The sequence below is a fragment of the Cyprinodon tularosa genome, unplaced genomic scaffold (genome assembly GCF_016077235.1).
Source record: "Cyprinodon tularosa strain WSP-4 unplaced genomic scaffold, ASM1607723v1 ctg171, whole genome shotgun sequence".
In the NCBI taxonomy this organism is placed as follows: domain Eukaryota; kingdom Metazoa; phylum Chordata; class Actinopteri; order Cyprinodontiformes; family Cyprinodontidae; genus Cyprinodon; species Cyprinodon tularosa.
This window is the reverse complement of record NW_024038541.1, coordinates 964,955-978,048: the sequence shown is the minus strand read 5'-3', so window position 1 is coordinate 978,048 and position 13,094 is coordinate 964,955. Positions and strand designations below refer to the sequence as shown.

Here is a 13,094-nt window from a genome sequence, read left to right as displayed (position 1 = left end):
AGTTTGAATATATATAGTTTATCATTTATTACAGTATGATTCACTTGGTCCTATCAGACTTCTGATAGGGCCTGTTATAGCTGTCAGAGGGCGGGATCCTTGGCGCTGAGTGGACTTTGGATGATCCGTGTGCGTAAAGTGCAGACTGCGCAGCAACTCAGTAAGGGGCGGGGCAGGTAGGCAGCTCACATGCGTGTTTCTCCACACTTTCATGTATTTTGTGCTAGATTTTTGCAAATATCTGCTTGCATATGACACCACTTCTGTGTAGAATCTCTTTTTATATGATATTTTTAGTATTTTATTCAGCACTGACTACGATTTGAGACCCTGAACCTAATTGTTTACAAAATTCCTATGGAGGAAGGTGAAAGAATCATTTTAGCTATTTTCTCTGTTAAGCCTTAACACATTTTCAAGGACAGGAGTTGATGTTTAGTGTTGTTTCTAACCCAAAGCGTTTTAAACCAAACCTTTCTAGAAGGTTTCCAGGGGCACAATAGGTCGCCATAGCTCCATCTGCTGTTTGCTGCTCTGTATGTTGTCATAGGATAGAAATTCTCCCCACACTGCTGACATTTAACTGTAGTAAAGATGGTCAATAAATATGTACAATTATAAAGTACAGTACATACAAAATGACTTGGGTTGCTTAAACGTGTTCATACAGTGACACTACAACAATATATTTTAATGTAGCAGTTAACAAAGTGGTGAATATTGTTTTTTTTATTAAATTAGGAATAGAAAAACATTTGTAATCTTTTTATGAAAAAAGCGAACATTTGGATACATTAAATTCAACCAACATGAGTAGTGATTCAAGGAGTAGGTACTCTTTGTGTTTAATTTAAACTCAGTTTACTCTAAATGCTTCAGAGGTTCATTAGAAAAACATTACAGATCTACTATCATAAAGAAGATTAAGGGACAAATTATCATTGATCAGGACTTGTGTAGAGGTTTACAGCATTGTATGGTTATAAAGCACTAAACCAAGCTTTGAACATCTCAACATTCATGTTTAATTAAGTCCAAACATGTAGAGTGTGGTAAAACTGCCAAACTTCCAAAGACATACTTGTCCCCTTTGAAAAGACAGTTATCTTTGAAATTCTTCAGAAAGTTTCAAAATGATCTAGGTCAATATTCAATTAAAGCCAATTTGAGACTTGGTCTGCCCATTTTCTAGCTGTTCTGTGCCAGATTTGTACTTCAGATCATTGTTCTTAGAATAATTATGCCTACTATTGCAAAAGCAGAAACAAAAGGTAAAGACTTTTAATCTGTAATATACTTTTTATTCTGTCTTTTTAAACTCCCTGTGAAATTCAAAATGTGTATTCATAAAAGCCTGGTAACATATACAATATATTATTCACCCCAAAACACTAATATATCTGTGTATATTATCACAAGTAAAAAATTGAAGATTAAGTAATAAAAAAATTGAAATAAAATATTTTGAGTAGAATTTTGCAACTGCTAAAATGGACGTTGATGTCATTGATAGGATGGAGGAAAGAAGCATGCTTTGCTAGGACAAAACAAGATTTGGAGGGTTTCTAAATGTTATTTATTTTCTATTTCTGTATGTCCAAAATATTGAACCTTTGAATGGGGTTTGAGTGGGAAATGACTATCCTTTACCCTTTTATTCAAATCAGACTCCAATGTGTCCAACATTTAACCATTTTTAGTGTACTGGGCAATCTCTACCCCCCAAAAAAAGTATCTTGTCTGTGTGTGCAAGGTTGGGGAGATTGTATTTGTATTTTTTTTTTTTTTTTAGGAACGGACCAGATTGATGAATCATGATGCAGGGAAGCAAACCCTACTAACATCTGCCAGAGAAACCAAGAATGTTGTCCTAATTTATTTAATCAAAACAAATAGATGAGAAGATATATAAACTCTGTATGTTACACAAGCAGCTATTAGTTACTAACATGGATGTGGGAATGGTGTCAAAAAAAAACGAACAGCCTTGAGTTGTTTTTGTTTTTTTGTCACAGCTTGATTTTGGAGCTGTTCGAGAACTGACCTATCCCTGCAAAGTCCTGCAAGTGGTGTGAACCACAGCTTCTCATAACCTTCATCCATTACATCGCCAGAATTGGTAAAAGCACTGAGAACTTTAAAGATGTTTGCTTTGGTTAGAATAAATGAATAGAATAGAATAGAATAGAATAGAATAGAATAGAATAGAATAGAATAGCCCCATGCTTTGCGTCAGTGGTGGAAATTTAGGTGCATTAGACAAAGCAAGAAGGTAGACACAGGAAAAAATCATATGAAAAGGAAAGAAACTCCATATGTGACAATGTACAGCAAAATAAATATAGAATAAATAACAAAAAATCCCAAAACAGTTTAATGGAATTTTCTCCTACATATTTCTAGAGTAAAAATTAGAAAAGACAGTACAGTTTGACAATTCAGTCAAAGGACAGAGCAAGAAGAAGCTCATTATGCATGTTTGGTTTTAAAAACTCTATTTATTAAGTGTTTAAAAAAGACCTTTTTGCTTTTAATACAGGTGTTCTCGCAGTTATTGAAATGGAAGATTCAATTGAACTGATCCTTCAGGACTTCACTGGGGGTTTTCCCACCAACAGATCACACCCCATTGTATCTGCCTGTACTGGCGCTTTGCTCACAGGCCTGTATGGATTATGGAGCGTCTTCACCATGCCTGGCTTTCGCAAAATCCCATGGAGCCTTAAGGTACAACATATCGTTTTCAATTCTTGATTTTCCCTTTAAACCAGGGGTCTACAACCTTTTCCGATGGTAAAAAGTCTGTGCATGGACACCCCTTATATGTCAGTTGGGTATGGGAGTAAGCTGCTTACAATATAAATGGGTGGTGAGGATAGATACCAAGCCACATTATAGTGTCCAAGCCAATTGGGGGCTAATGGGTGGGTGTTGCATGTTGAAGACCTCTGCTTTAAATGATTAAACCATGTAAGCTTGAAATGATAAGAACAAAAATTAAGCCAAGATACATACTGACTTGTTGATTAATAATAATTTGCTTACTTTGGAGCGCAGTTCTCCATGCTAGCATCATATGTGGGAAAAGAAGAAGCTGGTAAGTCTTTAACTACAATTATTATCTCTGATAGGGTAACTGCACCAACACTTAGGAAGCATTCATCTGAAAAACTTAATAAAAAAGGAAAAAAGGATGCAAATCGGAGTTTAAAATAATATGTGGGAGGACAAATTAAAGATCAACTCAAAAAATAATCAGTTTGAGGCTGCAGAAGAGACTGGTGCTTGGTCAGCTCCCAGTATAACAGTGACTCCATCTACAGCCAGAGCAACAACATAATCATATTGGGGACTGTTTGCCTAGTGGTTAGAGCAGGGTGCTTGTTCTCTGAGAAGGTTCAATCCCCACAGCCTGCAGTCTGGGTCCCTGATCAAGACCCTTAACCCCACACTGCTCCCTGGGCATCACATAATGGCAGCCCACTGCTGCCCAAGGGGATGGGTTAAATGCAAAGATAAATTTCCCCATTATGGGACAATAAAGGGATTTACAATACATAATGTCTCACTACTCATTTGTTTTTATTTTCTTTGAGATGTTTTCTTGGTTCCCATCTTCCCAGCTACACTTTATTTCTAAAAGATGCATCTACCATTACACACAGATGAACTTGAGTGATCTTTTATAGCTATAACACTTTAAGCTCTTCTTGAAAGTTAGCTTAGATTGTGTGTTTACCAAATTTTTGAAGGTTCCTCACACCTGTGAGGTCAGACACTAATCTTTATTTGATGATGAGAAGGTCTGGCTAATGCTTTAATCCTCCTACATTCTGGTCACGTAAACTTAATGTTGGGATTTTTTAGCACTCGGGTCAAGTTCCTTCACATTAAATTGATTAATCAATTTCCTTATTAAAATAGGATGGGGTCATCACCAAACTGTTTCCACACAGTTCTGAGTTGCATTTAGGGTTCTTTATAACTATTTTGCTGACAGCATAATGCAGTCTGCACCAAATTTTACACTAAACATACTGCAAAAGAAAAGGTTAGTGCCATATCCAGACTGGTCGATTTGACTGTCATTCAGAGAGGTATTATCTGTCATTTCAGAGAACATCTCCGCTTCTCTAGAGTCCAGTGGTGCAGTGCTCTAATCAACTACATCAAATTATTTGATTTCATTTAGATTAGATTAGATGAGCTTATTGATCTCACAGCGGAGAAATTCACTTGTCACATATTGGCATAGTAATTAAAGAAGGTGCAAACAAGTAGGAAAAAGGTGCATTAAGAATAAACAATATATATGCAGTATATCCAGGTATATACAGTATATCAAGATAAATAAGGGTTAAGGTGCAAGTCTACATGTATCGCATACAATGAAAAACAAAATAAAAATAAGAAATACAAAATAAAAAAAAATACAAGGTAGTAGCACAGAGGTTTGAGGTGACATATGTACAATCAGGATGGCTTATATACAGGTGGATTTACTTTTATGTTAAAGTGTAGTAGGTAAGGAACAACGGTGAGGTAGTGGTATGACTATTCTATTCACATATTTGGTGATTTAAAGCATAGCTGCAGCTACTCCACCATGTGAAGCCATACAACAAAGCCCCCAATGCAACGTTCTTGAGCTTATCTGCAGCCCACATAAAGTTTGGATGTCTGTAGCCATTAACTCTTCAGAAAATCAGTGACTTCCTCTCACTATGCTTCTCAGCCCACTGATTTTAAGTGGTCTACAACTTTGTGGCAGAGTTGCTTTTGTTTTTGACATGACAGTTTTTTTTTTGTTTTTTTTACTTGCATGGAAAAAAATCTGAGCCATGGCTGACAATAATACAAAGCCTACTGAAAGCTGAAGAAGAAATTATATAAAAGAAAAAAACAAAACAGAATTTTGTATGTTAATAGTTTGTTTTCACACTGGGATGATTTAAACAAACAGGGTGCAATTCTTTAGCTCTGTAGAAGTTATTTACTCCAAAGTGGTAGTCTCATATTCTTGCTTGTTCTTTCTTTTATTTGCCACTGTAAGAGCAAGGTGATATTTACAGTAATTACAGCTCAATAGTGTTGACTCACCGTATGCTGTGCCCACTGTGGCTCAGGTTCCTTATTTGCCCTCCAGTAAAGCTCAGACACAAAATGTTATGAAGCTGCTTGAGGGGAGAAGAGGTCGCCTAGCAGATTTGGGAGCTGGAGATGGAAGATTGGTGAGTGAAGAGAACCTTTCCTATAAAATAAGTCTTTTACCAAATGTGTATTTGTAAACATAGTGGGTGCTGTATTTGCTGCCCTACTTGATAAGGTGGGATTTTCATGCTGTGCTGTGTTTTTGCCAGGTATTTGCAGCCTCCTCTGCTGGTTTTCAGTGCACAGGGTTTGAGATCAATTCAATTTTAGTGGCGTATGCGAGGAGCAAGGCCCGCTTGAGAGGAATCCCCTTAACCCAGGCAACCTTTGTGAAAAACGACTTCTGGAAGGTAAGGTCTGAACAAGATATCTCCCTATGCTTTGAGAAGCGAACTACATTCGAAAGGAGGTGTTCTTGTCAGATTGACCAAATGGTCTGGTGTGAGTTAATTGTAGGCCATATGGAACTGAGTAAAGGACAGTATTTGAACAGGACATGTAAGAGCCTGGTGTGGAGGTTGGTTTTCAAGAGAAAAGTGGAAAACCATGTAGCTTTTTCCTCCCGCTTCACAATTTGTGTGGGTCTGTCAAATGAAACTCTAATAAAATACATTAACTTTGTGATTGTAATCTGATCAAATACTGTGAGTTTTTACAAACTATGTTATCACCGTCCTTAGTGTTTTATTCTTCTGTCTTAGACGGATCTGTCTTCATACAACAATGTGACAGCTTTCCTTGCTCCAGGAGTGGTAAGCAGTATTCCTATTAACAACCATCTCCTTTCATATTGCCTTCTGACTTTTGTGCATCTCTTATTATTCTTGTGGACAGATGGAGCTGCTGGGAGAGAAGCTGCTGAAAGAGCTTCCTCAGGATGCGCTGGTCATTTCTTGCCGTTTTCCTTTCCCCAACTGGCCTCAGAAATCAGCTGTTGGCTTTGGACTAGAACAGACCTTTGCTTATGATATCAGTACTGTGCGCTCCCACTTGAAAATCTCACAGAAGACTGTCATGAAATAAGTCTCAGTCTCTTTTCAGCCCTGAACTAAATCATCTTTGCCCAACTGTTTTCTGAAAGAGGAATGAAGAACCCTGAATAATGATGCTTTAAAGAGTGTGAGATGTGACCTAACATAAGGATGTCTGTAATGATGAGAGCACATACAGCTATTCGGTATTTGCACTTTCATAATATATATCTGTTAAGTATTTATAAGAACTATTAATTATGATATTAACACTACAAAAATATTGATTTAAAAATGCAAAATTTGATAATAATGTTTAATTTATAATTGCCTTCTAAGTCACAAATACAACTGTACATTAAATTGAATGAAAACAAATTAAGTGCAATAAAATACAGAGTATAATTACTTGAACGGGTGAGTTTTAAGTCTTGAGTTAAACAGAGTTAATAATATAGATGTCTGGTTGGTGAGGGTTCCTGATCTGAGGAGCAGCATCGCTGAATGATGTGCTGACCATGGTGCTGAAAGAACTGAAAAATACGTTGGAGCGGATGGAGGAGGACAACCTCATCAAATGGGAGGGAGATTAAGTGAGGTTATCAGATGGATAATGAGGGGCAACAGGGCTGCTGCTGAAGAACGGGTAGGGGGGGGTGGGGGGGGTAGGTTTTAAGGAGGGCTACTTAATGTTGATTAAAAAATAAGCGTAATGAAGAGATGTATAAGGTGTGCCACTGTATGTACAGCATGTAGCTCATTGGTGCATGTATGCAAAAGGACACACTAAGTCCAGCTGATGTATTCTACACCTATAAGCTACAGTAAATGATGGACATAATTGTTTTTTGACAATTTTCTTCAGAAAAAGCGCCTCTGACCAGTCAGTACATGGACTCCACAAGATCCCCAAAGGTCTCTTAAGAAGTTTTTAGAAGATCAGAGTGGAAGTGAGCCCTTTGTGATTCAAACTCAGCCAATTTTTTATGGGATTTGGTTTGTACACACAGTAAACTGGAGTGTGTTGTCTTCTAACACATTTCTGTCAGAACCAGAATCAGATTATGTGGCCATTGTCTGATCTTATGTTGGATCACTAGTGTTCCTTCATTTGATCAGTTTTGTTAGATGGTGATTACTATAAGCACCTCTGGACAGCTTGTGAATGTTGCTGAAACTCTTGTGCATCCCTTCCTCCTTCTAACACATTGACTTTGAGAACAAAAGGGTTACTTGTTGCTAAATGTATTCCAACCAGACAAGAGACTTTTACTTCTCGTTTCCAATTTAAAACAATGACCGCTTTCAAACACCTCCACCTGAGGGCGCTACAGCTCCAAACAGCTCAGCAGCCTGGGATGCTGCACAGAATGCAGAGTGCTTCTGTTCTGCACAGGTCCCCTTTGTCTTGTTGCATTAAACAAACTTTTTATAAGAACCCATGAAAATTTTCAATTTACGCTTTTTTGTTTGTTGTTTATTGGTTTGATGAACATGTTTGTTAATAACTAATGTAGATTATGATGTTTAAAATGAAAATAAACAGGTGACAGCAACTCATTTTTATTAATTCTCATCTAATTTCTGTGTCACCATCAAAGCATTATCTCTATATGTTCAGTGATCGATAGCAGCCAGACCACTGCTCCCGTTTTCTAGTGACGTTAGAGAGGTAGGGAGGCACGGTGGGAGGGAGGAAGGAGGAGACAGGGAGGGACCGGGGCTATAAAAGCTTCCAGAGCGCCTCTCTGGGGCGCATTCTGTATGCGGAGAGAAAACAAACCATCTGATGGAAGTACATAAAAACACCGTCCTCCAGCAGACTAACAGCAGCAGCATGTGTGAATCAACGCAGAGGTCCTGCGAGCCTCGGCGCAAAAGAACAGATGAGCGCAGCGCGCCATCGGAGATGGCTCGGATCATCACCGACCCGGCCACTGGGAAGTGCTACTGCCGAGGGAAAGTTTTGGGAAAGGTAGCGCACAGCTCCCAATATCTCCTTCCACTCTTCGGAATTTACTTCTCGTCCCGAAGGCACGGTGTTTGTAACACTGTTGTTCCCCCTCTTTCATCCAGGGAGGATTTGCTAAATGTTATGAGATGACGGACCTCTCCACCGGTAAAGTTTACGCAGCAAAGATCATCCCGCACGCGCGCGTCTCCAAGCCTCACCAGCGGGAGAAGGTAAGCCCGCTGCGGCGGTGTCTGCGTGCATCAATGGGCCAATTATCACTGACATTCTGGATACAGACCTAATCCTTGTGTCGTTCCTCTGCTTGCAGATCGACCGAGAAATTGAATTGCACAAATTGCTGCACCATAAAAACATCGTGCATTTTTATCACCATTTTGAGGACAAAGAGAACATTTACATCTTGCTGGAATACTGCAGTAGAAAAGTGAGTGTTATCATTATAAGAAATCACTGGCACTTATTTAATGATCTCCCTCTAACATCTAAGATGCAAAACATAAGTGCATGATTTTTTAGAGTAAAGGTGTAATGATGGATATATTTTCTGTTCTGTGTCTTTATAGTCTTTAGCTCACATTCTGAAGGCTCGAAAAGTTCTTACTGAGCCTGAAGTCCGGTATTACCTGAGACAGATTGTTTCTGGACTAAAGTACCTGCATGAACAAGAAATCCTTCACAGGGACCTTAAATTGGGTAAGAAATACTTCTGCATGATTGATTTGCATATGTTTGCTGTTCTGTGGATATGTATGTGATTTCTTGAAACCAACCTACTTTAACATAGTCCTATGCTTTGGGTATCAGGTTGTCTATCAAGTGCTTATGTTGCCTTTCTGACCCTAAAGGGAACTTTTTTGTGAGCGAGTCAATGGAACTGAAGGTCGGAGACTTTGGTCTGGCTGCCAAGTTGGAGCCGGCTGGAAACAGGAGGAAGACGATCTGCGGGACTCCAAATTACCTGTCCCCTGAGGTCCTCAACAAGCAAGGTCATGGCTGTGAATCGGATATCTGGGCTCTGGGCTGTGTAATGTGAGTTAATTTCATACATGAGTCCTAATTCACTAGTAAACTACTTTTGAAAATAAAGAATATATTTTAAACATACATTGCTTGTATAATGTTACAGGTATACTATGCTCCTGGGTCGACCTCCATTTGAAACCACCAACCTGAAGGAGACTTACCGGTGTATCAGAGAGGCACGTTACTCACTCCCTTCCTCACTATCAGCACAGGCAAAGCAGCTCATTGCCAATCTACTGGCCAAGATTCCCGAGGACAGACCCAATCTTGACCTCATTCTGAGGCATGAATTCTTCACCCAGGTTAGACCTCCACTCTGGTGTTTTGAATTGCTTTGGCTTTCATTCAGAAAATGTCAGTGTGTGGGGGTTTGAAGTACCTCTCCCCCACTCTAACCACCCGGCCACGCACTGACCCATTTTACTCAATTATCTGCAGGGCTTTAGTCCAGAGCGTCTATCACCTAGCTGCTGCCATTCGCCACCAGATTTCCACGTCTCTAGTCCTGCAAAGAGCTTCTTTAAGAAAGCTGCTGCAGCGCTATTTGGAGGGAAGAGGGATAAGGTCAAATACTACGAAACCTTGAGTAAGTATTATAAATAACTACTTCAACCCGACAACCTTCCAGGAATCTGTTTTTGCAGATTCAAGGATTAACATCTGGTGTTTACTTGCAGACAAGTTAACTAAGGAGGAAGAGGAGATCTACAAACTGCAGCACGACTTAGAGAGGACCGTCATCAGTCAACAACATGGCAAAAAGATGTCTGAGGTAAGAAAGCAAAAATACACAGCATTTAGGGAGTGGGTAGACTACTTCTGCAGGTGTATTAGTCACATACCAATAAAAACTTGTGTGTATTTAAGATAACCTGCTGTGGAGAATCCAATGAATCACCCTCTGTGGCTGCAGCAAAACTTTCTAACAAGCACAGTTGCTGAACTAGCTGAAAGCACTTTATTCTCAACCTTTAAAGCCATCCACTTTGAAATCTGTGGGTGACCACTGAGTCATAGTAGGAATAGATGATCTAAACTCACACATTCTGAGCCCTGTCGTCACTCGTTCCCACCTCAGAATGGAAGTCTACTTCCGCCATCTGCCGGGAGCCCCGTCGCCTTGGCAACAGAGAATCAGTCACCGAATACGCAAGACACCATTAGACTGATCGTCAGGGGGAGTCTGGGCAGCTGTAGCAGCAGCAGTGAATGTAAGTTACACCATGAGTGTGAAGATTATGTGTGATGGAGATCTAAAGTGACAGCTTGAGTGGAAATGTGTGTTTTACCCCTAATGCATCTAAGTGGCTCCTGATCTTTTATTTTTAAGGTCTGGAAGACAACACAACAGGGAGCGTGGCTGAGACAGTTGCCAGTGTGTTAAGAGGATGTCTCGAGAACATGCCTAAAGGTGAGTTATTAACTGAATAATTCAATTCTTAGGACTTCTAGCTTATCTTAAAATACATAAATACCTCTTACCCTTATGTGTGTAGTCTGATTCTGACTTGTGTTTAATCATTGCAGCAAATGACACCCCGCAGACGTTAAACAGCTGCAGTCTTCAATGGGTCACTAAATGGGTCGACTACTCCAACAAGTATGGGTTCGGCTACCAGTTGTCCGATCACACTGTAGGAGTTCTCTTCAACAACGGGACCCACATGAGCCTCCTGCCAGATAGAAAGTAAGCAATAGGTTGTACTATCATAACATGTAAGCTTTGATGTTAAATGTGGTGGCTCAGGTTTAGGAATAGTGTTATGGTTGGTCATCTCTTTTATTTGAGATGTCTAGTTTATGTCTGACAGCATACATTTATCCCCCGCAAAATGAGTTACTTTGTGGATTAGGTTATTTTTGACTAATTAAATCCCTATTTTTCAAAACAAACTTGCTATTTTTATCCAGTGTCAGTTTTATAACCAACTTATCTGTTTTTCCTTTTAGGACCATCCATTACTATGCTGAGTTAGGCCAGCGTTCTGTTTTTCCCACTTGCGAGGTCCCTGAGCACTTTGTGGGACAAGTTACTGTGCTCAAGTATTTTTCCCACTACATGGAGGAAAACCTCATGGATGTAAGTGAAATTTCCAGTTTGTCAGGCTAAAGTGTATCTCACTTGCTGATCTTTTTTTTATTGATCTCCACACCCTGCAACATCAAAAACTTTCAAGTTGAAGCCTGTCTAATCCTAAGATGTTTGTCTTTTATGTTTCCTAGGGTGGGGACCTCGGTACTACAACAGATGCAGACATGCCCAGACTCTACCTGCTGCAGTGGTTGAAGTCTGACCGTGCCCTCATGATGCTCTTTAACGATGGCACCTTCCAGGTAAACGCACCCACTGTTGCAGAAAACACAGCCGTTGCTACGCATGCTCAGAGAGGCTGTTTGGGTGCGAGCCATGACATTTTTCCCAAACAAAGGTACAGATCAAATAATTAAATTCAATACTTTAATATCTGTTTTTCTATCCAAAGGTCAACTTTTACCATGATCATACCAAGATCATCTTGTGCTGCCAGAGGGATGAGTACATGCTGACATACATCAACGAAGAACGAGTGTCTAAAACCTTCAAACTCAGTTCACTGCTCACATCTGGCTGCCCCAACGACCTGCGCCAACGTCTGGTGTACTCCCTCAATATGCTCCTGCAGAGATGCAGCTAAACCTACAAAAATCTACTCTGGACCAAAAAAAAACAAAAAAATCCACACCCACTGTGTTACTGCAGTGCTGCAGAGGAACAGGGAACCTGGAAGAGAACAGGCGGACTTGCAAGGCTGGGCTTGAGCAAAGTCAATTAACATTCCTTCACCGTTGCACCGTCATGACTCAGCCTCGGTGCAGGCGAAAGAATAATGCAGAGGGAGAGACTATGAGAGCGTGGGAATACGAAATGTAGCACAATGAATGCTGATGGGAACTAAAGGGCTGATTTGTATTGTTGGAGAAGAGAGGAACGTGGATGTTGGTACGAATGTGAACCCCATATGTTTTTGGGGGAGAACTAAGACAAAAAGAGCTGTCAGGCATGTAATAAAACTAACGCTGGGCTGGCACCAGCTTAGATGTGTATAGAATGATCTGTTTGATACCAGAGGCATAACATGATGCTTTGAACTTTAACAGAGCTCTCTGTGAGATACTGTAAATTATGTACAGTGTATGTCTAAGCCACCCCAGCCATGAAGAGAAAAGACTTTTATAGCTGTTATCTGTTGCAGATTTTAAAAGAGTGCATGTTCGTCTGAGTGTGTGTGGGGAGGTGTAACATTATACTAACTTTTAAAAACTGTGATTTGTTCATTGCTGTCTTTACTGACAGATGGGCTCAGCACTCTGAGCTGGAGAGGATGTAGAGTGACTTAACACAAGGTTTTTTTTAAGCAACATTTAGGAGCCATTTTCATCTTGGTAACAATGTCTTAAATAACTTATTGTGTAATAAAAGTGCAGTATTTATTTATTTAATAAATAAGAGTGTTTTCTAAAAAAAAAAACAAAAAACTGAGCTTTCCTTCATTTACCGGCTTCTTAACTATGCTTACATACAGTACAAGACATTTGGCAGATATTGGGGTCAGATGGTTTTCCTAAAAATATGTTTTATTATTAAGAAAATACTGGTGACCTGTCCAGGGTGTACCCCGCCTCTCGCCCATTGACAGCTGGAGATAGGCACCAGCACCAATCGCGACCCCACTTGGGATAATCGTGACTGAAAATGGATGGATGGATGGATTGCTTAGGAAAATAATCAGATTTTCTTAAGTCAGGTTCTGTTTTATACTATGGGTAGTTAACATCTAAACAGGGATTTATAACTCTTGACATCTCTGTTTGGAAAAAAAATCAAGATCAGAATGAAACTTTTCTTTTTTTTTTCTACAGTGTCCTGTCTGGCAATGTGGCAATAAGAATAATTGTCTTGATGCCAAAAGGAGCCCAACAGATTTTACTTTCAC

At 39.7% G+C, this 13,094-nt stretch overlaps 2 protein-coding genes across 4 annotated transcripts; both read left to right on the top strand.

Annotated features, from left to right (window-relative positions):
- The first annotated feature begins 143 nt into the window (after positions 1–143).
- si:dkey-190g11.3 (uncharacterized protein LOC567059 homolog) lies at positions 144–6,536 on the top strand. Of its 3 annotated transcripts, none has more exons than XM_038281449.1 (7): positions 144–176; positions 2,016–2,119; positions 2,540–2,727; positions 5,127–5,231; positions 5,361–5,501; positions 5,853–5,903; positions 5,986–6,536. In XM_038281449.1, the coding sequence occupies exons 3-7, from the start codon at positions 2,560–2,562 to the stop codon at positions 6,172–6,174; spliced, it is 654 nt and encodes a 217-aa protein (XP_038137377.1). In that variant the 5' UTR covers positions 144–176; positions 2,016–2,119; positions 2,540–2,559; the 3' UTR covers positions 6,175–6,536. The 3 variants fall into 3 exon arrangements, with proteins under 3 accessions (XP_038137377.1, XP_038137379.1, XP_038137378.1); XM_038281450.1 differs by lacking the exon at positions 144–176 and adding an exon at positions 321–367; XM_038281451.1 differs by lacking the exon at positions 2,016–2,119 and having other exon boundaries at positions 157–176.
- Positions 6,537–7,881: 1,345 nt separating this feature from the next.
- plk2b (polo-like kinase 2b (Drosophila)) lies at positions 7,882–12,629 on the top strand. Its single transcript, XM_038281504.1, has 14 exons — positions 7,882–8,097; positions 8,199–8,306; positions 8,405–8,521; positions 8,661–8,790; positions 8,943–9,126; positions 9,224–9,422; positions 9,559–9,706; positions 9,798–9,892; positions 10,199–10,331; positions 10,451–10,531; positions 10,648–10,807; positions 11,071–11,200; positions 11,344–11,454; positions 11,604–12,629. Exons 1-14 carry the CDS (start codon positions 7,912–7,914, stop codon positions 11,793–11,795), a joined length of 1,974 nt encoding a protein of 657 aa, XP_038137432.1. The 5' UTR covers positions 7,882–7,911; the 3' UTR covers positions 11,796–12,629.
- The last annotated feature ends 465 nt before the right edge of the window (positions 12,630–13,094 follow it).

Excerpts from the sequence above, each read along its gene's own strand:
- si:dkey-190g11.3 (XM_038281449.1), top strand. The coding sequence starts at position 2,560 with ATGGAAGATTCAATTGAACTGATCCTTCAGGACTTCACTGGGGGTTTT. Across the intron at positions 5,502-5,852 it reads TGAAAAACGACTTCTGGAAG|ACGGATCTGTCTTCATACAA; the intron begins GTAAGGTCTGAA and ends CTTCTGTCTTAG. Across the intron at positions 5,904-5,985 it reads CTTTCCTTGCTCCAGGAGTG|ATGGAGCTGCTGGGAGAGAA; the intron begins GTAAGCAGTATT and ends TCTTGTGGACAG.
- plk2b (XM_038281504.1), top strand. The coding sequence starts at position 7,912 with ATGGAAGTACATAAAAACACCGTCCTCCAGCAGACTAACAGCAGCAGC. Across the intron at positions 8,098-8,198 it reads GAGGGAAAGTTTTGGGAAAG|GGAGGATTTGCTAAATGTTA; the intron begins GTAGCGCACAGC and ends TCTTTCATCCAG. Across the intron at positions 10,532-10,647 it reads TCTCGAGAACATGCCTAAAG|CAAATGACACCCCGCAGACG; the intron begins GTGAGTTATTAA and ends TAATCATTGCAG.